Raw genomic sequence first — 25,738 nt, forward strand, 5'->3', positions numbered from 1 at the left:
GCGTGTGTGAATATGGATGTCAGATAAATTCATCGAGTTCGCTTTGACCAATTTCTTTTTAATGTAAACTTGAAATTTGTCTTATCTTATGAGTTAACTTTATGAATTATTATTTCGATGTTTTTTGAGCTCACCGCTCAATTCAAAAAAGGCTTTTTTGCTTAAACCATTTGTGAACCCAATTAATTCATGAAAAAATGAAATTAATTTAGTTTTTTTTTTTCAAAATCTATTGCGACCAAAATACAATATGAAATACGGCTTAAGCATCAGTGCAATACTGAGTAAGGTCAATAAGTGTTTTGTACATGATCATGAGGAAGAGTTTACCCGCAGATGCGCTTAACCCCGAAACTTGCCCACCATTACCTCTCTAGACTCTGTATTGAATTAATGTTGTTAGTAATGAATATGTTTGGCTGGGATTCCCACAGGAATGCTAAGTTCCCTGAATAAAGCAGCTAGTAAACTTCCTCCTACGGAAATCTTTAGTTAAACGCAGCAAATATGAATTTTGTTTGGGAAATATTGCTTATTTAGAATTTTATTTCATTATTTCCCCTCATATTTATTTAGTGTCATTAGTAGTTTATAATTTTACTTTTGACATTTTCATTAAGACTTACCTGGAAAATTCATAATAATAGAAAAGTTACGTATTTGAAAATAAACTTTTTACAGGTTATCTTTATTTCTATCAATTTTGATACTGCCGGCCTCTGGACGATGTTCTAATGTTACAAGAACATTAAGGACAATGAGCTGCTCTTTTGTTTTTGGCATTGGCTTTCGCCATACAGCCGGCATCGTCTCGGTGCTTATCACTAGAATATCACTCACTCTCCATTCTTACTTATAAATACATTCGCTTCACACATTCATAGCAAGGAATGCAGAAGTTCCTAGAAAGGAAAGATCTAAGGGCTAAACGCCAGGATTTGAACCAGGGACAAATGTTTTTTTTTTCTTTATTTTTACTTTGTTTGTATTTTTTTTTATTTTATTTGCAGAGAGCAAACATATGGCTGGCAGCAGTCACGAAACAAAATGTAAATGCTGCAATGGTATTTGAATTTCTACTAAAAGTTATAGATGTTATGCAATCATATTTTGGTAAAATTTCTGAAGAGAATATTAAAAATAACTTTGTACTCATCTATGAACTTCTTGATGGTTAGTAACTTATTTAATTAAAATTTCTTTCTATTTTAATTAATATAAAATGGGTATATAATTGAAATTAACCATACTTATTTTACAGAAATATTAGACTTTGGTTATCCACAAAATTCAGACACTGGAGTGCTGAAAACATTTATAACGCAACAAGGAGTAAAATCTCAGAGTAAGGAAGAACAAGCGCAGATAACATCGCAAGTAACTGGACAAATTGGCTGGAGAAGAGAAGGCATTAAATATAGAAGAAATGAACTATTTTTGGATGTGCTGGAATTCGTTAATCTGCTTATGTCACCTCAGGGTAAGGTTCAAATTGGTTTTATTGTAAGTAGAAGAATGTCCCTACCTTTGAATTCCTAAGAGGTATTACTTTTCTGTCAAGAATACAGATGGTCCTCTTCTGAACAGCTCTTTTGAGGAAGAAGACTGCATCTCTCGCATTTGGTTTGTGATATATAACATTCCAGTGTACAATCACATGCAAGATCTGCAGAGCTTTAGCCAACAATTGTTTGAATTCTGGAGCAACCTCATAAAAGTCGTTCATAGTTGCAAATACTAAACAAATCATTCATTTTAGATGTCCTTCATTATTTTTGCAAACCATTCCTGTAGAAAGGACCTTATACTATTAAAAACCACAAAAGTGAAATTTTGTGGACGAATTCCAAAGGGGAACTAAATGAACCTTCATATTAAGGGTCATTACATTAGTTGTTAGTACTTAGCCGCCTCAAACTCGAACTTACTCTATTGTATGAGTATCAGTATACTCATACAATAGAGAGTTAACAGTACTCAATGACAATTATCTGATAAAGTGGTGAGTCAGAACAGAACTTAAGGGCGTCATAACTATCTTCGAAAATTTGTCCTTATAGAGAAATTTTCATGAAAAGGAAGATTGTACGACCGGTACACCAAGTTCTATGAAATATCGAAATTTCCAAGGGGATGAAAGAGAAGTTACTACTCCTATATGTTCGAGAGTGTTCTCGCTAATGATGCCTAGACCTGGACCACAATCTAGAAGTGTCTTTCAACGATTAAGAATTTTTGAAATGTATACCTCTAGAGGAGATATACAAGAGAAGGGCGAAGGGATAGGATGTGGAATAGTGTTGTCAGGCAAGAAGTGGAAGTAATGGAAACTTGATGAGAAAAAAAAAGGTAGGAATTTTGATAGCATGGAAATTTTAGGAGGATAAATGTCTCTTCTTGGCTGATAGTAAGAAGTGGATTCCCAGAAACATAGAAGAGATAGTGTAAGAAGATGGTTGGAGATAATGTAGGATCGGAAGCTTTTATATTTAAAAAAAAACTAATTTTATACGGGCATCTCAGTCCAAAAATCGAACCACACCTAAACTTGCTCTCATAACATTGTCCAAAGAGATATAGTTGATGGCCAACGACTTGTAGGTTTGACGAACCTACAATTTATTCCATTTTGAGTAGGCTGTTTTAACAACCAACTTTTATTCCTATGCCCGCAACCTGTTGCAGCCATCTAAAATGCTGCAGAATGTAAAAAACGTAATCATCATTTTACTGTTTTCTTTACAGGACAAGTATTGTCTGCACACGTGGCTGGAAAAGTGGTGATGAAGTCTTATTTATCAGGAATGCCAGAATGTAAATTTGGTATTAATGATAAAATCGTGATGGACAGTAAAGGGAAAGGTGGTGGCACCGGGAGTGGTGGGCTTTCGGTGGCCGGAGGTGGTGATGATGCAGCAAGAGCTTCCGGGAAACCAGTAGTAGTTATTGATGATTGCCAATTCCATCAATGTGTTAAACTATCGAAATTTGAAACTGAACATTCAATAAGTTTCATTCCGCCCGATGGGGAGTTTGAATTAATGAGGTAAGTCGGCTTTAATCTGCTCTTTTTTCTTTAATTTGCATTATGAAATATTCGCAGTTATTTATTTAATTTCTTAAACAACTTTGTGCATTTTTAAAGGTATCGTACAACAAAGGATATTTCTTTACCATTCAGAGTGATTCCACTTGTTCGTGAAGTTGGACGAACGAGGATGGAAGTGAAAGTTGTATTAAAATCGAATTTTAAACCTTCATTGCTTGGTCAAAAAATGGAAGTAAAAATTCCAACTCCACTAAATACATCGGGTGTTCAATTGATCTGTCTCAAAGGCAAAGCAAAATATAAAGCTTCTGAGAATGCTATTGTTTGGAAGTGAGTGTCTTTTTTTTACTTTGTTGTTATTATACTTAATGTTTTGATCTGTACTATAGTAATCTACTTTAAAAAAATTAAAATTAAATTAAATCAGGGGTAATACGGATTTCAAACTGAAGGTACGAGAAATTCTCTTTTTGACGATTGAATTTCCCCCTATTGCCTGCCTGTGGGTGTACGCGAATTAAAAAAAAATTGTTGAAATTACAATACATAATCCGATTTGCTTATATTTCATAAAAGCTAACTTTTATTAATAATGCCTTCTGTTGTACTGAACTTCTCGTGATAAGTGGGCATTAAAATCATTCGTAGTTTCAGGGAAGAAATCGACAACCAGCGCGTAGTTGATGTTCATCCTTTGATAACCAAAGGCACATTACCGGTACAAATTATAAAATTTTTGGCGAACGCGAAACAGGTACAGTTTGTAAGTTGAAATACAAGATGGTCACCGAGGGATGGAAGATTTCCGTTTCCCTCCTAAGCTGATTTAAAGCGATTTATAAAACATTAATGCAGAACTTAAATGCTAAGCATTATTTAAATGGCACCTCTACTAACAAAAGCATTGACATTACACGCGCAGTTTGTAGACCTTGTCTATTAAGAGAATTGGTAGAATCTTTTTGTACAGACTGATGAAGAGGTAAATTTTAATGAATAAAGTGAGGATTGTTCACTATATAGTTTAAAGTTTTGTACAATCATTGAATATGCTTCCCTTCCAGTACGATAATCTAGTATTATCCAACATTAAGTTCTGAAATTTGTCGCAGCATTAACCAGATAAGGAAATCATGGCGAAAAATAATGCCAACAAAAAGCTCGGTTACAGTTCTTGACTTTTTTTTTTTTTTTTTTTCAGAAATCTTCTAAAAGAGAAAATTCATTTTTATTATTATTTTTAGAATAAAACGAATGGCTGGCATGAAAGAAACACAACTATCTGCAGAAATAGAACTTCTTGAAACTGATACAAAGAAAAAATGGACCCGACCACCGATCTCCATGAACTTTGAGGTATTATTGTTATCATTAATTCATACTTTTAAAAAGTTTATAACTCCGAAGATTAGCACTTTGAAGATTATGGGCGCAAATTTTAAAAAAAATTAAGTTATATTAGGTTAGGATTCTGTGATTTTGTTCACATACTAACACCGTCTGAATGCTAATAATAATTTTTTTTTCCCATGTTCGAGGAACCTTAAAACATTTATTTTCTGGGAAGAATCCAATTTAATTTTTTTTTAACTTTACAGCAATAAGCTGGTATAACGCGAGTTTTGAAAATAATAAGTAAACAATTGAAGTTTTTTTTTTTTAGTCCATCATCTCATTGTGGACTTGTCCCTAAATAAGGGATGACTCCAATGTTGCAGAAGCAAAAGCTGTAGTCAGGCAGTGAGGTCTTGGAGCCTCTTTGTTAGGAGTCCCAGTTTCGCGTATAATGAATGGGTAGACTCTTGCTCCATTCACTAAAGTGGGTCTTCTGGTAGATAGATTTTAGATTCGCTAAGTTGCGAATCAAGTCTCTGGTCGGGACCCAATTTAATATGAACAGCTTCCTGCGGTATTGTAACTTCCTTAGTTTTTTGAAAAACTTAATTTTTATTTTGTACACTCATACAACAAATTCTAATACTATTTTCTGAAATCACTTTTTTGAACTCCGAGGACCTAAAAAAAAAAAAAATCTATTACGAAAATTTGACCTTAACTCAATACTTGTCTTGATTAGCAAGAAAATATATATTTTTTTTAAATGAAATCCGGAAAAAAGTACAACCTTTACAAATTTTCTCCATAATTTGATGGTTTCTAACAAATTTTTCTCATTTTAATTGGATGTCCTTTAAATATTTTTTCATAATCTTCATTCAATGCTTTTCTTTTAAGTGGATGTAGAGTTATGTTGTCACGAACCATCGGCTTATGGCAGGGAGTCTGTTTACTTTCTGCTAAAGAGACCCATAATCCAAGAAAAGTTGGCATACCTTCGGATGTAACACAACCAGAATAGCATGTTAGAATTAATGTATAATCCAGAGTTCCTACAGTTTTATTTTCCTGCCTTTCTTCAATTGATACTTTGTTGTTTACCTATAAAATGGATAAAAGTATTTAATAATTAAACTAAATAAAGGCAGAATTAATATTCATTAAGAAAATAAATACATTTGGTGAAAACAACCTTATGGCTTTCATTAATTACAATTATTGAAGTTTGCTTCAAACTTCTACTTTTTACTTTAAATTATATTAAATTAAATGAGTTTTCAATTAAAATTAATTCAAAGAATTTCAAAAAATCCAATTTTTAAAATAAAAAAAATCACTCTTCACAACGACCTCAACATTCCCTCCAACTCGCCAAGACTAAATACCAAAAATTCCACACTACTCTCTCGACTAACTCTAATCCTCTTGTACAGACTCTCGCCACCTCTGACATTTCTAACAGTACTACTCGCCGACTGAATCGCCAGTGGCCCCGCGACTTCCTTGTAGGCTGTAGACCTAAATTATTACTCTACTCTCTCCTCCTCCTATTCTTCTCACATTCTCCTCTCTCCTATAGAGAGTGCTACCGCTGGGTAGCTTCTCTCCTCTCGCACCAGTTCATCATACTCTTCATATTTACTTACTGTATACTGTATACATTATTGTAAATAACAAAATAAAAAAAATAAATAAAAATCGTTTAAGAGATTCACACTTTAGGTCAAGCAAACTTCAACAAACCCTGAATTTTAGTAACACGTTTTTATTATCCCTAATATTTATTACGTGGGGGGGGGGGTGACACTAAAACCAGACTATACAGTGATGAAATGTTTTTCAGAGCTTACACTAACTGCGCTTCCTATCGGCTCTACCCTAAACTTGAAGTATCTAGTAAAAAGTTGTAGGCTTTTATATGAATGACTAATGTACTGGTGTTTAAGAACATCATGCTGAAGTGATTTTCGACAAAAATCACGAATAATTGAAAGAACCCTGGTGATAAAGTCGCAATCAGTGGGCATGCATTTTCTTTTGGCTGAGAATTTTATCGAACTCATTCAGTCGCCATTTATATGTCAATTAATTAATTAAATAAATCGATGGATCGATGGATACATTAAGGCAATTATAAGATCGATAGTGTTCCTGAAATTTGTAAATAAAAAACCCCCAAAAAAAGGTGATGTCTCAAAGAAAGAAATGGTTTATTACTCGCCAACTGTAAAATTTTCCACCAAATCTTATCAGGGACCTTCCATTTTCTTAGATTCACTTTTTTTTTCGATGGAAGAATTGAAAGCAAGGTAGAGTTAACCATACAAAATGTACGTATGTATGCCCGGACGTCAAATGTTATTGTCCAGGTATTTTCTTCATATACCTTGAAGATTTTTTACCAGCATTTGTTTTCAAGGCGCTAGTTTCTTGGAAACATTTCCTTGATCAATTTTTTAATGTTTTGGGTGGTGCATTATCTTGCAAAAACGAGACCTTACCAACTGATTAGTGGATTTCAATTAGAATAATAATTCATACATCAAAGCTAGTTCAACTTTCACAAACAAACAAACACTAACATTACATGTTCATCAACAAAAATTGAACTAACTATCAGAAATGAGAGTTACTCCAACAACGCTCAATCCCAAATTACCCCCAACTAATTGGGTAACTACGAAAGAATGCAATTTAATGGTAAACATGTTGATAAATAATTTCATTGTTTCATTTCATTATTAAATAGTATCAGAATCTATTTAAACAAACGTAAAAAAAAGTATTAATTTCATTAAAATAAAAGAAAAGTTTAAATCTTTTTATTCTCGAACAGCCTGTTCGAAAAAATCTTAAAAAAAATAAAAATAAACACTGTTTCATACTTCACAAGTATTTCTATCTTTGTTTATTAAATTTATTTTTCTAGTACTAAGGGAGTACCCGTATATCCGGTTGTTGACAAAATTGATCACGGCTAAAGGACTTCCTGAATTACTTTAAGACAGTTTTATTATAATTTGATCATTCAATCTAATTTCGGCATGTCTTGGTGTTCTTTTTACTATTTTTATTTTATTCCAAATCGTTTATTATTTTGGAGACTATTTTATTTTTATTTGTAGAGCTTTAATTTTATCTTTAATTAAAATTAATTTTTTTTGGTCGCTTTACGGAAGGAAATTGGCCTTTTCTGAGTTCTTTTAGATTTAAAGATATTTAAAGATTTTGTGTTGTAAAATATTATGTCTTACTTAGTGGGTATTTTGAAGTAGGCAAGGGAAAGCTATTGCAATTCTCGATTACAATTCATTAGGGAAAAAGTGTGATGAAAAGTCATGTTTCACTTCTTTTTTCCAACACATCTTCTTCTTCTTATTTGGCGCGACAGTCCGTCTAGCGAACCTTGGCCTCCGTCAAATTTTCCGATTTTAGGCAGCCACTTTCCAGATCAATTACGCCCAGCAACGCCTAGGGTATCCTCTCCTTCACTCCGTCCAGCCAACGTAACTTTGGGCCTGCCTATATTTCCCAACACATACTTACGAGTAAACTTTACATGTGTAACCTACCTTGAGTGTGACTGGAGCTATCCTTGGATTGGTAGCCGCATGTAAAACAGTTTCTTGCCAATCAGATGGTATTTTTACACATGCAGTCCCAATAGGATCACCTTCGTCTTCTTTTCTTCCACCAAATCTATCAACCGTAATCTGTATTGATCCAGATTGTAAAGTTTGTATTGCTAACATTGGCGCCATGGCCACTGTAACACAGCCACCTTTATTCATAACATTCTCACTTTGTGGAACGAATGCATCTTCTTCAAGTCTGCAAGAATGTTTTGTTTTACATATATATATATTAATATATATATATGTAATAATATATATATATATTACAATATATATATTAATTGTAATTTTTAGGGGTAAACGGGAAAGATTTTTTAGATTTATTTCTTTTTGGGTCTGATGGTGAATCTAAATCCGGGTACTAATCTAATCAGGAAATTAAGGTGATCGATAAATTTGTCCAATTTGAGAAACATTACTCCCTTATATCGGTCCTGAAACTTCTCTTGGAGTAACACGATTACCAAGGATACCAACTAACCACCCAGATATAGACAGATGCATAGTATGTATTCCCTAAGCACGGATTTCGTTAAACTGCTACCTAAAATGCTGATTGAAGATCTGGACAGAGCTGATAGCGAGTTGATGCGTTATTCTTTAAAAGTACCTTTATTCTTAGATTCCTGGTTTATCTTTCCTGTCAAGAGGGCAAGTTTATGCAGTGGGCTGTTTCACGAGAGAAAGAAATACATTTTGCAAAGAACAATGCGTGCATTGGCTATAAAAAGCTTGTGTTCACTGCGATCTAAGAGTTCTAATATGCTCCATTATGTGTTGTAAATGTTTTCACGTAAAATGTTATTGTGTGAGTGCTGGGCTAGTTAGTTATAAAGTAATGTTCTCGTGATGATTAAATGGTATCCTTGAAATGATTGCTGTTAGCAATGCTCTCAAGGGGAAACTTCTTAATGTAGACCCACTTTAGGTGTTATAAAGGATTCTTCTAGGATTTCCGGTCAAAGCAGGATTCTTGGAAAAACAATTCCTCTGTAAGTTGTAAGGTTTTTAATGAGTTTTCATATTTGTTTGGATCGGAAGTGGATCGGAACAAGACCTAGATTTGCGAGCTACTAAGCTCTAAAAGCTTTCTTACTTGTAGAAGGAAGTAGTGCTAAAATCGTATCAGCGATTTTGATTGCCTAGTTATTGTCGGCTGTCCTGATAAAGCTGAAACCAAATATGTTATAGCGACTTCCTGGGCTTTTTAGTTTTTCTTTTTTTTTTTTAGACATTTTGTTATTATCACGCAGATTATCTATCTAATAACCTGTTTTCCTTCCCCTAGACAATGTCGTAAACAAGTTTGCAGGTGGAAAACTGTATATCTGAAGTTTTGAAACGATATCATTACTTATAAAAAAAAAAATTATTCATTAATTTTCTTACAGATCATCCAGTTCTCCAACTCTGACTTTATAATCGTAATCTTGTGTTTTTCCAATAACTTCAAGAAGTTTAGTAAACTGAACAGTACTCAATTTAGTTGTCGTTTCCGAAGCGCCTGGTGAACCATTTCTGGATGTTCCTTTCACCGTCGTAGCTGCAGAAAGTTGATCTGATGGTTGTTCTGTATGATATTGACGTGAGCTTGCTTGTCGGCTATTATTTGATTTAGATTTTTCTGAAGCTGATCCCCTTTCAATACTTTGTCTCTTTTCACGACTTGTTACCTTTGACACGCTAGATGCTGTTTCTTCTACATTTTCTTTAGAAGATTCTGGTTTTTTTATATCCTCTTGTTCGGACCCCATTGAAGCATTTTTAGTCGAAAGGGATGATGTAGATGTAGTTGTGTTACCTTCAAGCATTTTTCTAATTTGGGTTATTTTTTCATAATCCAATTGTGTTAATGTTACATTTCTATTGAACAATGTAAAACGAACTCTGAATGGTTTTAATCCACTTGGTAATATATAATCACCAGTGCTTTCCTCGAGAGTGTAAATTGACTTTTTCTCGGTTTCCTCTTTCTCCTTTTTGGACTCCTTTTTCTTTTGCTTAGGATCCGGTTTTTTCCCTTCCCCATCTCCAGATGAATTTTTATTAGGTTTTGAACTGGCTAGTGTGGGCATAGATTCCATTGATTTCGAAGTACTATTGCCAAGTTTTCCTTCGACTGTTGTCTTACTGTCACTATCTCCTAATTTACTACCTGTTTCCTCATGAACGTTTACATGCCTACTTTTACCACTGTCATCAATATTCTCTATCCAGAGTTCCATGCTGTACATCTGTGCTGCGTTCAACGTATCAATTAAATTATCATCTTTCAATATGTCCATATCCATTTTTGTTTTTTTTTAGGGGGATTTTTGTACGATGTGTGATTGTATATGTATGTGTGTACCGGTATGTATAGTGTCGTAGTTTTTAGAACCGTATTATATAATTTATATTTTACATTTTTTTCTCCGTAAGTTCATATGTTTAACATAAGCATATGAATCATGTGTTAATCCCTTATCTTTAAATAACTATATAGAATATAGTTATTGTTCCATCAGGTTATTAGTGATGAGTTCCCAAAATTAGATTATTTTGTAGTGTGTGGGTGGGTATGTGTGCACGATCCATAAACTGGGTTTGGATTCGATTTAAATTTTGGTTTAATGGCCCAATTTAGGTCTGTTTCATCAGCATTTCTGTCTGGTTTGAAATTGTAGGGAGCATCACAGTGGAAATTTTTTTGTGTTTTTTATTACAGTTTAAACCAGCTTCAAACTGATTAATTAATGATCGATTAAAGCAGACATTGATTAATGATCGATTAAAGCAGACAGACAGTGAACCAGAACAGTCAGAGATAGATAAGCTACTAGAGAAAGGTTTCAAAATATTTCTTTTAAACTTCTTCGGGCATGCGCGAATTAAAGTATTATACACACAAGCCAGAATTCAAATCGAAATCAAACCATTATTTGTATCGGACAAACCAATTGGATGTGAATAATTTTAGTAATCAAGTTAGTGATTGGGTGTTTGTTGGTGTCGGGTTTTGTTGGTTAATATACAGGGTGATCCATTTAAAACGCACCAATCGCTAATAACTTTTTAGGAAAGCGGAATTTCGAAAAAACCCACGAAATAAACTATATGTTTTGTTTTTTTGGTTTAGTTTTCAAATTTTCCACCACCCCCGATGCTGTATCTTCATTTTTTGCGGAGTTACGGTCAAAAACCCGATTGGAGTTTCATAAGGACCACTGGTTTTGACCATAATTATGAAAACTACATAAAAAAAACTGTGAAAAATGATGTTAACCCCGTTTCGATATCCCTAATATTGGTCGAGATATTTAAGATCAAATTTACAATTTTATCTATTCGTGTTCGGTTTTCAATATTTATTTTCCACGAGAAATACACGTTTTGGGAGGTCCTCTGACTGCAAAAAATGTTGGTGACGCAAAGTGAAAAAAAAAAAATAATTTAAGATTTTAAAACATGTAGTGTAATGTAATGGTTGTGGGTGACTACACTTTATTAAAAAAAAGTATTATGGTTTTTTTAAGTAATAAGAATGACTGCATACTCGGGATTCGAACTGGGGATCACCCACTTACAAAGTCACGCTCTTGACCACTAGACCAACACCCGCCCATCCCTGGCAAGATATTTTTTTTTTTTTTTAATGATTTAAGGCGCGTCAACATCTAAGGTTATTAGCGCCCGGAGCTTTTTCCAGTGCACTGCCGGCCTCCGGACAGTGTTCTCTCGTTACAGACAACACTGTCCATCACCGGACAGTGAGCTGTAAGAAGCTCCTAGGAAGAGAAAATCTAAGGGTCAGCTGCTGGATTCGAACCCGGGACCTCCGGCGTGGGAGTCCAGTATGCTAACCTCATAGCTAATCCCTTCCCTCCTGGCAAGATATTCTTACCGTAATCATAGGGGTGCATTAAAATGATGTGATGATTGCTTTTATTTGATGATAAATCCAATTTATCCTGATTCACCCATAACCATTACATTACACTACATGTTTTAAAATCTTCAATTATTATTATTTAATGTTCTTTGCGTCACCAATAACACTTTTTGCAGTCAGAGGACCTCCCAAAACGTGTATTTCTGGTGGAAAATTAATATCGAAAACCGTTCACGAATAGATAAAATTGTAACTTTGATCTTAAATATCTCAACTAATATTAGGGATATCGAAACGGGATTAACGTCACTTTTCACAGTTTTTTTTATGTGTTTTCATAATCGTTTTAAAAACCAGTGGTCCTTATAAAACCCCAATCGGGTTTTTGGCCGTAACTCCGCCAAAACTGAAGATACAGCATCGGGGGTGGAAAATTTGGAAACTAGAACAAAAAAAACATATAGTTTACTTCGTGGTTTTTTTCCGGAATTCCGCTTTCCTAAAAAGTTATTAGCGATTGGTGCGTTTTAAATGGATCACCCTGTATATGTGTATTATATTGAACATATATTTACTTTTCTTGGATCTTATTTTCAGGTACCATTTGCACCATCCGGTTTTAAAGTACGTTATTTAAAAGTATTCGAACCCAAACTTAATTATTCCGATCATGATGTTATAAAATGGGTAAGATATATTGGAAGAAGTGGACTATATGAGACAAGATGTTGAAGAGGAAGAAGTGGATTGATCAAAAAATTGGAGCACACTACAAAAAAGAAAAAAAAAGATGAAGATCTGACCACAGCGAATGTAAAAGAATCAACTAAATATTATTTTTTCTTTTTCTCCCATATCCCAGCTTCGTTTTATTTATTTATTATTATGTGTTAATGAACAATTATTGAAAAAAAAAATTAATAAACGTTTTTTTTTAAAAAAAAACAATGTGCTAGAACTTTTGGAGTATTGAAAAAAACATAAATATGAAATGGATATTAAAAAAATATAATAAATAGTAAATGTATTATGTATAAACGAAATTTATAAATAAGACAGGTGATATAATAATATTATAATAAATATTGGGAATTCTTTAAAAAGAGACAATATAATTTAAAAAAATATAAAATTATAATATATTTACCTTTATAATTATTAATTTTTGAAGTGTTCAAAAATTTAAATAAGAAAAGAAAAATAATAAAATTTACTAAGCACACATATATTTATTTTTTCAATAGAATATTTCCTGTAGAAATTTTCAGTTAACTATTTCCGCTTAACTGCCTTCTATGGAGGTGCAGTCTTTTTTTTTTTGTTTAAAAACTTATTTTTAAAAAGAGAAAAATCTCATATTGTTTATATGATTTTTTTGTTAATGAGACATATTTTTTTTAAAAAAAATATTTAATTGCGTTAATATTTAAAATTTATACATGCTCTCAAAGGTAAATGTTTATTTTAGGAAAATAAGGTTTTTTTTTTTTTTTTACTTTGATACAGTTAACGATAAATATCATCTCTTCAGAAGAAAATTTGTTACAATATAAAATGCTTCTATTTTATACAATTAATTTAGGCAAGTAGCTTAATTGTCCACCTAAATCTTAGAACACACCAAGCGGCAGATAATTGGTGACAGTCACAATATATACTCTTCCCTTATTTAAGATGGTCGAGATGGTTTTACCATTTTCTTTTTTCTTTTCATTTTTCATTTAAAAATTTTCTTCAATTTATTTCCTCTTCTGTATCACATCCTATCGACACTATTGTTTTTAATTCACCACCAAATGTATGCCGTTGTTCATGAAAACACTTTGGTATCATCACCTTCTACTTTATGTAAGTTCTTTAAAGTGTACTTTAAATTTGTTTTGCTTTTTTTTTAAAGACAGTTCAGTGCCCGAAAAATGTGCAACACCATTCCGGTATTCGTCCTGTGATACATCGTCCCGTAAATTTTTGTCGCTAGGTATTAAAATGCTTTTTTGCAAAACATGACATAAATAATGCTTCATGCGTAAATGGAATAATATTAGAAATCTGACACTAATAAATTAGATGTATAATAATAATAAATTATGAGAGAGTAATTATTTTTTATTCTGAAGCTTAAATCAATATTAAATATTAATAATGGTTTCCTAAATAATCAGACCAAATACGGTAGAATAACAATTAAGAAGTTAAAATATAAGAATTTATCTGGGACATGGCCGAAAAGAAAGCACCTCTCTAGTTATAAGGCGCTTAAGATTCTGAAACTAATTCACATTTCCCTTAAGATGTAAAAAAAAAAAACTACGCGAATACCAATCTTCTTAAAAGCATTACATAAAACATTTCAAATCAACTAAATGCTATCATTTGCCTATTAATTAATCTCCCTAGATAATATCTGAAAGTCCAGGATAATAGTGTTCAACCAGACAGAAACAAAAATAACGTGATCTTCCTAAAATAAACATTTTTCTTCGAAAGATATATTTAATTATTCTGTATTCCGAATAGTATTTATGAACGTTCAAATATCTATTATAATTTTTTTTCTTATTTATCTGAAGCTTTAAAATAAGTTTAAAAAGTAAAAAGGGGGAAAAAAAATGTAATCAAAGTTTATAAATAAAATTAAAGCTTCAAAAAAAAAAAAATTATTAAAATTTTTATATGTTTATAATTTAAATTGAAATTTATATATAAATTTAATAAAATAAAAGGGGTCTAAAGACAAATTTACCTTTAATATATGTTAGTTACATCATTCCTTTTTTAAAGCCAAATTTGTTTAGTTTAATTGAAGAAAATTATATTTCATTAATTAAAAAAAAATATAATTAATTTAAATTTAATTAAATAATGACTTAAAAAAATAATTATTTAAAAAACATAATTAAAAAACAAACAAAAGTATGCTTGTGTAGGTTTGATAAGTTTAAATGTTATGTAATTTATTCCGACAAATAAAAAATAGAAAAGTATATTTAAACAAAAAAATGGATAAATAATACAAAACACAAAGTATATAAAAAGTTGTATGTGTTGCAAATGAAATTCATAACATGAGGTGTATGAAAGTGAATTGGTGTATAATTTAGGTTTATTAAAACTAAAATATAAGGATTTAAAAATGTTATTAAATTTTGTGGTTAATTTTTGATATTTACCTATCTTTTTTCTTTTTCCACCAAAAAGTAATTATTAATAGTGAAATTGTTCATATTGATGTTTAGGAGATAAACTGGATATAATGAGAATTAAATTTTTCGTTTCTGTCAGAAGAATAATCTATAAAAAACCATTTTTCCTGGGAAGTGTTCCAAATTTAAAAAAAAAAAAGAAAAGAAAATGTAATAGAAAAACACTTTTTCTATAAAATGGGGGGGGGGGGGAAAGAACAGAAAAATTGCTTCTACCTAAATCACATTTCAACTTGACGGATTTTTCGCAGAAATCTTCTCATCGTAAACATTGTAAAATATTAAAAAGATGTATGGAGAGATTTCAAGCGATCTATGAATTTTTTTTTAGTAAATATCATTTTTTTTTTCTGCGAAGTCCATAAATAGTTATTTATTTAACAAGTGTGGAAAGTAGTACTTTTCCTCACGCGAGGCAGGGTTTGCACGCACGAGCGAGCGAAGCGAGTATAAAAATATTAAGTTAAATATTATATTTTTCCTGCAACCATTAGATTTATTAACTAAAAAAATTAAAAATTTCATATTTACAGTCTACAAAAAGTAATTTATTTATTATAAACATTTATTGTTATATTACAATTATTTACATTACTTATTACATTTTCTGCTGTTTCTTGGGAGGAGTGTTTTCTAAACAGGAATCACAAGAATCCTTTTTAAATTTCCTTAAGGTAACCTATTTAACTGTTATAATTAAAAATATCTAATTATTTATTAAAGTATTATTTTTATTTCTATATTCCTTCAATTTTTATTTTATTTTTTAATATTCGTTTTTTAATTATTTAGTTACGTTAAATAAGCTTATTAAAGTTTTACAAAAAATATTTATGTTAATAACAAAACTTCTTATATCAAGGGAGCACAATAAAGTTTTTCCACTCACCAGTGCGGAAAGTGACACTAATGGGAATTTTTCCCCACTAGTGTGGGAAGTCGGGCATTATACACAGCTGATTTTAATTGAGTAATGAGAACTTCCCTACATGGTTGCAGAAAATATTTATTTTAAGGTATTGATCAGTTCGAATGTCGAATTAAGTAAGTATCTAAATGCAAAGGAAAGTTATTCTAAGCCATTAATGAAAAATTCTTCAAATGAAATACAGCTGAAAGTATTTGAAACAAAATATGAATCACCATATTCAAAGGCGTGGAAATGAGATACCTCCAATAAGTAGAAGGTAAGCAAAGAGGGACCATATCAAACACTAACTAACCATGAATAGCAACTGGCAGAAGGAGAATCAGAAGCGGACCGAATTATGCGAACACATATACGACAGTCTTGACACTAAACAAGATTGGGACAAAGACACCCGAACGTGCAAGACTGGATGTCCAGGAGAAGAAGGTCTAGGAAGAATGCTGCGGAATGTTTTAAAAGAAACAGATACGTATTACCATCATCCAAGCCAAACTCATTTTCAACACTACAAGATAGAAGAGTAAGGAGAATAAGGGAGCAAGTAATAATTTTTGTAAATAGTAACAATTTTACTTACTCTAACAACTTTCTCGTATAATTACTTGTTACATCCAGTGATACTTTTAAAAGAGAAGATAAAGCTGAAATATGGGTTTCATACATATGAAGTTTGTAAATTCTTTTGTAAAAAGATTAGTGCAACCTGTATTTCTATTGAAATATTCCATTAAAATTAATAATTCACAGTTATTCAACGATATTTTTTTTCACTAAACTCTGAAACAAAAATAAACATTAAGGACAATAACAAAATAAATATGGGATGATAATGAGAAATAAAATATATCTATAATAAAATGTTTTTATTTTTTGAAAAAAATAATAATTATGTATGAAAATAAAGAATTAACAGGAATGGTAAATAATTATTATTGCCACCTTGAGCATATAAATTTTATCCACAAATAATAATCAAAAAATTTCTCTAAAATAATTATGTGAACAAAAAAAGAAGAAAACTATAAACTGAGCATATTAAAAATGTAATAAAGACTAGACTCAATGCACAGGATAACCAATAAACCGCGCAATAAATTCTGTATTTAATATTGTTTAGAGCCACTAATTTGTTTACATGAAACATATGTTAATAATTCTGTAGGAAGCACAAAAATATTTACTAACATTTACTTTAAAGTAAAGTAGGTATATAACTTTTAACAATTTATTTATTTATTTTATTTTATTTTTTTGTAGAATTCACTGATAAAGATAAACTTGAATTATATTAAAGATCATGTCATCACTACAATGAATTAGCACTTTTCTTTATTACGTCACCTATTCATACAATTAATAACAATCAACAATAAAAATAGTGCAAAATCCTGATATATATATTCCCTACAATTTATAAAAATTGAAACCTTTTCTATAATTAATGAAGGACAAGGGAAATAACTTACAAAATCTAAAATGTGATTATTCAGGATTTGGATTCTTTGTTCGAAAAAGCAACGTAGTATAAACTCGTTCTTGTAAGGTTTTTGGACACCATGAAACTGAGAATAATGCTTCGCAAAACATGACGAAATTGGTAGGGTACAACTCAAAAATATTAATCAAGTATCAAACTTAGCGGAAACAAAGCTTTTAAACATATAAATCAATGTTTACTTTTACAGAAATCCATAAATCATAACCACATCGCTAAAAACTAATGCTATCACGGATTCATGGAATACAAGAAAAGCCGCTCTCTTTACCTAGATCTATAAAAGTTTCCCTGTACAAAGTGCACATACGTCCTGGACTTATAGCTTACAAACATGGAATGATGAAGGCTCTATAGAGACATCTATAACAATTGGTGTTCGAGAAAAGAAAGAAATATTTATTTGACCCGATCAAAGAAAATGGAGCATCAGACAAGACCTGGAATTTTGCTAACTTGCATGAGAAGCTTGGTTTGTTATTCAGTATTTTCGATTGTCACGGTTAAGGAGCAGAACACGTTTATAAGAATGAACTAATATTCAGACCATAAGAAACTATTCAATGTTGTCCATCCGAAAGAAAGAAAGTAGAAGATCTGAAATTTGAGATTAATGGAATGCGTGAACAGTGAAACAATCTAAACATTCGAAACTAGTAGTTCACTGATCGACACAATGGAATGAGATTCTTGAAGCAGTCAGAATCTAATAATGGATTTTAGGGCTAGGGATGATAAGATTCTATTATTATTATTTTTGGAAGAAGCAAATTGATAATTTAAGACAACTTAATTATATATATACAAGTATAAAGATCTCTGAATTAACACATGTTCAACAATATGTATAACATAAAACTGTAGTCCTGACAAATTGGTTCTCATAAAAAACACTAGTAAACAAAATCTGATTATCACAAATATGTCACAAAAACTGTCTAATAAGCCTCTCTGTAAAGAGGTTATTTACTGTCATAACATAGGCATACCTGTTATTCAATCAGCTTATCTCAACGCTGAGAAAGATACACACACACACACCTGTGTTGAAACTTTTGGCAATTAGCTAAAAACTTTTTATCTAGGGAGTAATTCAATAAACCAGAATTTATAAAGAAATAAAAAGAAACCTAATCACTACCTTTTTTTTCATCTACAAGTTCAAGATAAAAGTGCTCATTCATTCAGTCTGTGACTCCTTATAATGATCAATAAATATAATTAATAAAAGTTCTATTCAGCTTATACAATAGACGGCAACAAAAAATTAAAACTACAGCGTTAGAATTCACTGATACTTTTTCCATTATTACTCTCACAGATTGTATTTTTGTTACCTATTACTTTTCATTTAACTTACATCAGAGGTCTCCTGATAGGTCGTTAAGGCAATTTAGAAAAAGATGTGTATAGAAAGAATCAATGAATAGATTTATATTTCTCTGAAGCGCATTACTTGGATTCATAAAAAAAAATAAGTTCTTCAATAGTCCATAAGGAAATTAAGTACAAAAAGTTAACTCGTATAGTACAGGCATCTTAAATACCCTTAGATTCATACTGCTGAATAATACCCAAACTACTCTCAGAACATCCAAAAATTGAATTGAGAAAAGAACTGTGGGTAAAGAATATGTGGTTATGAATGCAAATAAAAGTAATATTGGTGAAGAGGAAATCCGCATTGAACGTAATGGAGTAGCTCTTGATCATGTCGGCCAGTTTGTTTCGTGTTTATCTCGAGGAACCACAAATAGATGGAGAAATTCTAAAGAGGACAATGCTAATATGAGTATAACTAATTGGTAACATATTAATTGGTAAAAGGGCAAAAGTTGGTTGGTTAAAAGAAAATGAGCGTATACTTGTTCTAAAGTTGACTCGGTTAAAATTGATATTAGATATACTGTTAACAAATAGCCCAGAGTACTTTGCAAGCCTAATTCACAAGCATGCACCAGAAAAGTGCTGTCTCGTCTTTATTAAAAATTAAAGACCAGTAATGGAGGTTATCTCAACCCTAAAGTAAACTTGAATTTGGTCTAAAAGCAATAAATTCCCAAAAAAAATTGCCTATAAACGGCTTGCCACTGGTCAAAGTGCACTTGAAACAGAAGAAGCCTCTGATTTAAGCCATGCCATCATGCATTTACACTAATTCGCTAGAAATGAAAGACTATTAAAAATAAATAATAGTTCAAAAAATTAATAAAAATATTTTCTTTTCTACTTTAAAGTAACATTTTTTTTTTATTTTTTTAAAAAAAAACAAATTTCTTCGTTAGTTAATAGAATTTTCTTTGAATATGGAAAATTTGATTACCCATTTAACCATGTAATATAATATAATGAAAATATTAAAATATTTCCATTTTGCTTTTAATATAGTAACTATTAACAGTGATATAAGACTTTTTAGTTTTAAATCTATTCTTTAATCATTTCTAAACTGCTATCACTTCCATTTGTACCTGAACCGACACCTTCTTCCTCAACTTCTTTCTCTTCTGAAGTAGCAGCTATCTGCCAGACTGGAATGGACAGTGGAGCTGTGACAGTGGATGGTGGGAATTGTTTTCTGCAAAAAAAAATAAAATAAATGAATAAAATCTATCAACTGAAAATATAAAATAATGTAACAAGAAATTGTAATAAATTAGCTTAATAGAATAAAAAGGCACTTTCAGGAGTCTTGGCTATTTAATTAAAGAATGACGGCAATGATTGTAAGCATTTTGCCACAATACTTACACAAATCAAAACTGCATTAATAAAAGGGACTTAAGTGCACCTTTTGCTTCTGATGCCACCGTCCGAGGGACCTTGCTTCCTAAAACTATACCAGATTCTAAAATTTCTCAAGTACCTAGAGTAGATGATGCAGGACTATCAATGGTCTCATCTGTTATAAATAGAGAGGCCAATAGATCTGCTTCGTTCGCAAATAATACCTTGTTAGGGAAAAAAGGAAGAAATATCTCGTAACACCCAGAAATTTGTACATTATACTCGAAAGGGACACACTATTCATAACACGACATAAAATTTTTGTATTTTTAAAATTATTGTGTTAGTTTATTTATTTAAAATCTAAAATAGTTTTAAAGCATGACTGAACAAAATAAAAATAAAAATAATACAAGGACCTAGTTTTTAATAAGCTGGCCTTGAGATTATTATAACAAGCGCAAAAAAATTATTATAACGTTATTCATAAATAATAACAACCTACTCATTACAATACCCTTTTAATTTTTTTCACACTATATTTAAGAGAAGTATTGTTTACTTACTTATTCTCCAAGTAAAAAAAAAGGTATTGCAATTGAGTAGATATTTATTTTGAGATTTTACATAGAATATCTGTTGTGAGATCCCTTTGCCCAAGTCAGGAAAACTAGAGAAAAACCTGGACGAAGTTCAAGATACTTTTTAAATTGCAATGATCATCTCATCTTCTTTCGTAAAGTTCGTGTAGTTATAGGAGAAGCGTGAAAGAAGAAAATGGAACGAAACTTGTACCCAGAGAATCCTGAAGAAGCTCTGAATTCTCGGTCAACACCGTTGAATACTTTAGTATGCATTTTCGATCAGTACAAATAAGTTTTTGTTTATTTTCAGCTAAATTTCTGATACCCTTTTACCAAGCCTAAGAATAAGACCAGAAATATGTCTCAGCATTTTTTCCATTAGTCTTTTTCTAAGGCCGATCAGCAACAGCAATAAGTTGTGTTTCTTATTTTAATTTCTTTTTTTTCTTTTCTTGCAGACCCGACCATCTTTTAAGGGTCTTCTAAGACACCCATAAAAATAAACTTTCCTTAAAAGAATTATTGCAATGATAGAGAAATATCTACGTCGTCTTTCAAGTTACTTTTAAAGCGGAAATGGAAACAGCAATTCAGAAGTTCAGAGGAAAGAGCAATTTATTTCATATCAACATTTTTTTTCAACTATTAAAATAAATAGGATGAAAAAATAATTGCCATTTCAGCCGTGATACATTTATTCGGCCGAGCTTTTGACCTAGGGACTATGGTCATCTTCAGAGCTAGTTTACAAAGTAATATTTTTACATTATACGGTTGGTGTGTCTTCTGTCTTGTCTGTTCATGGACTGAACAGACAGGAGTCCATGAACAGACAAGACAGAAGACAAAATAACCAGAACAACAAGCAGAATAAATGTATCACGACTGAAATGGCAATTATTTTTTCATCCTATTGAAACTATGAATCAGTCACCAAAAAGAATGAACAACTATTAAAATAAAGGTTTTACAAGTAAAATGATGAAAAAAATAATAATAGATTGATATTATTTTTTATTGTATAAAAACATTATTTGGCAGTAATGTTATCTTTTTTGAAAAAATAAAATTTTCTGCATTTACAAAATAATTCAAAAATTGGTAACTAAATACTGAAAATAACGACTTTTTTTTTTTTTATAGATAAAGCTTTTTTTAATTAATTAAAAAACACTTTAAAATATTATTAAATAAAACAATAGATTACTTTTAAATAAGTCAATTTTTAAATTATACTTGATACTCTCCTTAGTAACTCTATAAGAAAAAAAATATATATTCGTAGAAGAGGCTCTTTAAGATTTAAGGCACGTTTATACTTAGGGTTTACGCTATCATAAGAAATGGAGGGCTTTAAGGTGTTACAAAAACCAACCTGCAGAATAGCAAAGTTATTGTCAATGGGGTTTTTTAACAGCAAAATGATTAAAAAAAAATGAATATTATTTCTAAATTTTTGATTGCTTAACAGTCCAAAGGTAAAAAAGTTTTAACCAAGTCTTTAAACATACGTAAATGGAATCGTCAAAAAGAAGTGATAAAATAAAATAAATGTTAAATATTATCTCTAATTAAAACACAATTTCTTCTTTATAGCTTGCACAGTTCCTCAGCGCTTGTTTTTCGTTATGAAGAAAATGTTTTTCCTAATTTCTTCTTAATATTTATAACTTCCGTTTTCTTCGGTCTTCTGTACTTTTCAGCTGACCTAAATATTTAAATTTTCTAATTTGTCATTTTTTAATTTTTTGTAGTGTAATTTATACTATTCACTATAAAATATAAGTAGTTTAATATAAATTGATTTTATCAAATAAAGTTTAACTAATAGAGGTTGTTTTAAGGTTGACATTTTAAACGAATACAGTATGGAGAAATGTAAAAAAACATTTCAACGTTTATATAGGTCAATGCTGTATTCCAAACACTTGTTAATGTAACGTGTTATAAAGTGAATTATTGCTTTTCACTTGCCATAAGAACTTTTAAATTCAATTTATTTAAATAAGAGAATTTTGTTTACATAAATAAAATAATTTTTCTAAACTACAAGATAATTGCAACAATTAAAATTCTTTAAATCAATTTATGATTACTAAGGAAAGCTTAAAATTAATTGTCGGTCAAGTAATTTACTTAAAAATAGTTTTTAGCAACATTAGAATGGCCACTATTGAGGGATAAATAAATTCAACTTGGGGGGGAAAAAATGAGCTTCCACAATGTCAATATGTCGTGGGTTTTCCACATAAATTAGAACAAAACCGTAAACAAACAAATAGAAAATTTGCAATTTAATGTGTGACATGAGAAATAAGTTAAGTATATTTGCTAACCGGCTGCGCACACGATATTCTGACTGGCAGAAGTATGCAATGTCAGCCTGACAAAATAAACATTACTACTTTTTTTTTTAATGAAGAAAGCATGAATGAACGATGAAAAGGTATTTTGAGGAAAAGTTTGACTATCATAACATATAAACACGATTTTTACAAGACCTTCCACCTAACAAGATCTCCAACAGGAGATCAAAATATGCAAGATAAGTCAGCATTAAAGAACTCACAAATAAAATAAAATCAGAAAATAGTTCAAAGAAATAGTATTTCGAGAAAACTTTTGGAATTAAACAATTATAATTACACTGTCTTTGTTTTTTTCCATTTCCTTCTAATCTGTCATATTCTGGGCACGTTTTATTAAGTTTACGTACTTTGTTTTTGAACATTTTTAAACTTAGAAAATAGAAACAGTATACATGAAAATTCCAGAGAGGTTTAAACTATTCCATGGAGATATACCTTTGGAAAACATTTGTTTCAAAATATAGAATTTGTGGTGCGACACGATTTTTTTTCCATTTGTGTATTTATAAAACAAAATTACCTCTGAAAAAAAAAAAATTACAAAAATAGAAAAACCACTCACCTGTTAAGTAGAAGTTTTTTAAGGGACGACACTTCTCCTTTAAGTTCTTCAATTTGTTTTGAAATACTAGGTCCTTTTCTAGTTGACAATGGTCCTAACTCTTCCCTTAGTTCGGAAACACAATTCTTCAGTTCAGACAACGATTCCAGCATTGTGCTGTCACGTTCAGCAAGTCTAGCATCAAGACTCTTTCTATCTTTACTTCCGAACAGGAAAGGAGCTATGTATTTCTGTAAAATAAAAGCTGTTTTTGTTTTTTTTATGCTTATTTATAATTTAATGAAAAAATATATAAAAATTTTGAGGTTTAACCTTGTAAAACCAGTACACTGCGTATGCTAAACCAGCTAGTAACGCCACAGTATTAGTGATATCTCTGTATTTTGCCCATCTTGATTGCGGTGGCCAAGGTGGAATGTAGGGTTGTAATGTTGAATTGGGAATCCTACTGTTTTCAAAAGACTGTAATAGTTTAAATTTAAAAAAAAGTTTAATATTTTATGACAAATTGCATTTGATTATTGATTTAATGATTACTACAATTGATATTGAACACCCGTGAAGATAGGCCAATTTATAAAAAAAAACCTTTTATGTCCTAAGTGCTTGTATTTCTACAGATTATCTGTCGAAATACAAGCACTTATATTGATAAGTAAAATTAGAGCCTTGAATATCGAAAAAAAAAATGAAATTTGAGTAGCCGTACATAACACCGAAAATACAATCTACCCAAAATATATTAGTTAGATAATATGAAAGTAGCTGCTAATTATTAGGAATGTCTAATTCAAATGCTAATAATGACAAAAAAAAAATCAATTTTATGTTATTTTCGCTGAAAATAAGAATCATTATTTTATCAATTTAAACAGAATAGAAAAAGTATTTTATGAAAAAGTTTCTCGTACTGATCAAATTGTTGGCTAATATCTCGTGGAACTGAAACACTTCCAGACATTTTGGAGTCGTTTTGTACAAAAATTATCATTCAATTCATTCCTTAGATGACTTTGGACTTTCAGGATGATAATCACTTAATATCTACGTTATCAGTTATAATCATTTTTATTTAAACATTAATTCATTTATTCTCTCCAGCTATTTTATCGGCAAGTGATCCTACAAAAATCTGCTTCAGATAATAAGCCCTCAGAACCAATTTTTTTTTAAACTGACTTATCTCCAAGACCCTACTATATCAAGACCAGAGCCCCAAATTACCAATTAAAAGACCAAGTATATTAAAACAGGACTGAGTACGCACCCTACTCTGAATTATAACTTCTGATTGTTTAATAGCTAGATCAATTTCGGCATCGGACAATCCTTTTTTCTTCAGAAATGCTACTTTTGTTTCTAATGGAGCTTTCACAACGTTTGGCGATGATAAAAATTTGGCTGCAGTTTTTACCTTTAAAAAAAAAATACAACAGAATATTTGGAATTTATTCGATTCAAAGATTGTCTGAACTTAGAAAAATGCAAATTACTTACAAGATTCTCCCTAGGAGGTATTGGTAAATTATCACCGATAGAATTTGGTTCACTATCAACTTTTTCTACAGACATTGCTAATATTCAAAAAAGACTTATAATATAAATAAAGTTATTCACAGTTAACAACTAGATAATGAAATAGACATACTATTGAATTATATTTGCATTTCGATGAATGACTTCACAAACCCATCTTAATACCTCTTGCTTTTGCTCAATGTCCACACCACATTCAATTCGATGTCAATAATCATAATAACCAACAGAATTCTCTATTTGGATAACCTAAATTTTACCTTCGAATGAATTTTATAAATTATGAATTAGTTGAAAAAAAAAGAAATTTTAAAACTTCCTAATCAAAACTTATAACAAATTTGAATTCCTATTATATACTAGAAATGATGGCTTATTTTATGCTAAACGATATTTCGATAATACATAGATTGCAACCGAATTGCTTACAGCGCTAAC

At 30.8% G+C, this 25,738-nt stretch overlaps 3 protein-coding genes across 6 annotated transcripts in view; 1 reads left to right on the top strand and 2 right to left on the bottom strand.

Moving 5' to 3' along the window:
* The window catches only part of AP-2mu (adaptor protein complex 2, mu subunit), a 20,755-nt gene extending 1,324 nt beyond the window's left edge, over window positions 1-19,431 (top strand). For both annotated transcript variants that reach the window (XM_074113030.1, XM_074113029.1), the window contains exons 4-9: window positions 1,011-1,173; window positions 1,262-1,480; window positions 2,746-3,046; window positions 3,146-3,379; window positions 4,294-4,405; window positions 12,491-19,431. In XM_074113030.1, the coding sequence (XP_073969131.1) occupies window positions 1,011-1,173; window positions 1,262-1,480; window positions 2,746-3,046; window positions 3,146-3,379; window positions 4,294-4,405; window positions 12,491-12,625 (1,164 nt within the window). In that variant the 3' untranslated portion in view covers window positions 12,626-19,431. The remainder of the gene's footprint in view (window positions 1-1,010; window positions 1,174-1,261; window positions 1,481-2,745; window positions 3,047-3,145; window positions 3,380-4,293; window positions 4,406-12,490) is intronic.
* Window positions 4,977-10,454, bottom strand: LOC141446503 (uncharacterized). The gene is made up of 4 exons (XM_074113027.1): window positions 9,412-10,454; window positions 7,960-8,218; window positions 5,175-5,488; window positions 4,977-5,065 (listed from the first exon to the last, which is right to left on the bottom strand). The coding sequence occupies exons 1-3, from the start codon at window positions 10,311-10,313 to the stop codon at window positions 5,207-5,209; spliced, it is 1,443 nt and encodes a 480-aa protein (XP_073969128.1). The 5' UTR covers window positions 10,314-10,454; the 3' UTR covers window positions 4,977-5,065; window positions 5,175-5,206.
* Window positions 16,872-25,637, bottom strand: Pex14 (peroxisomal biogenesis factor 14). 3 transcript variants are annotated; one of them, XM_074113044.1, is made up of 6 exons: window positions 25,413-25,633; window positions 25,262-25,338; window positions 25,032-25,178; window positions 24,077-24,226; window positions 23,765-23,994; window positions 16,872-20,100 (listed from the first exon to the last, which is right to left on the bottom strand). In XM_074113044.1, exons 2-6 carry the CDS (start codon window positions 25,334-25,336, stop codon window positions 19,950-19,952), a joined length of 753 nt encoding a protein of 250 aa, XP_073969145.1. In that variant the 5' UTR covers window positions 25,337-25,338; window positions 25,413-25,633; the 3' UTR covers window positions 16,872-19,949. The 3 variants fall into 3 exon arrangements, with proteins under 3 accessions (XP_073969145.1, XP_073969144.1, XP_073969146.1); XM_074113043.1 differs by having other exon boundaries at window positions 25,262-25,631; XM_074113045.1 differs by lacking the exon at window positions 16,872-20,100 and adding an exon at window positions 20,274-22,541 and having other exon boundaries at window positions 25,262-25,637.
* Between the last annotated feature and the right edge of the window lie 101 nt (window positions 25,638-25,738).

Source organism: Rhodnius prolixus, unplaced genomic scaffold (assembly GCF_049639745.1).
Source record: "Rhodnius prolixus isolate KJV_2025 unplaced genomic scaffold, Rpr scaffold_7, whole genome shotgun sequence".
NCBI classification, from domain to species: Eukaryota; Metazoa; Arthropoda; class Insecta; order Hemiptera; family Reduviidae; genus Rhodnius; species Rhodnius prolixus.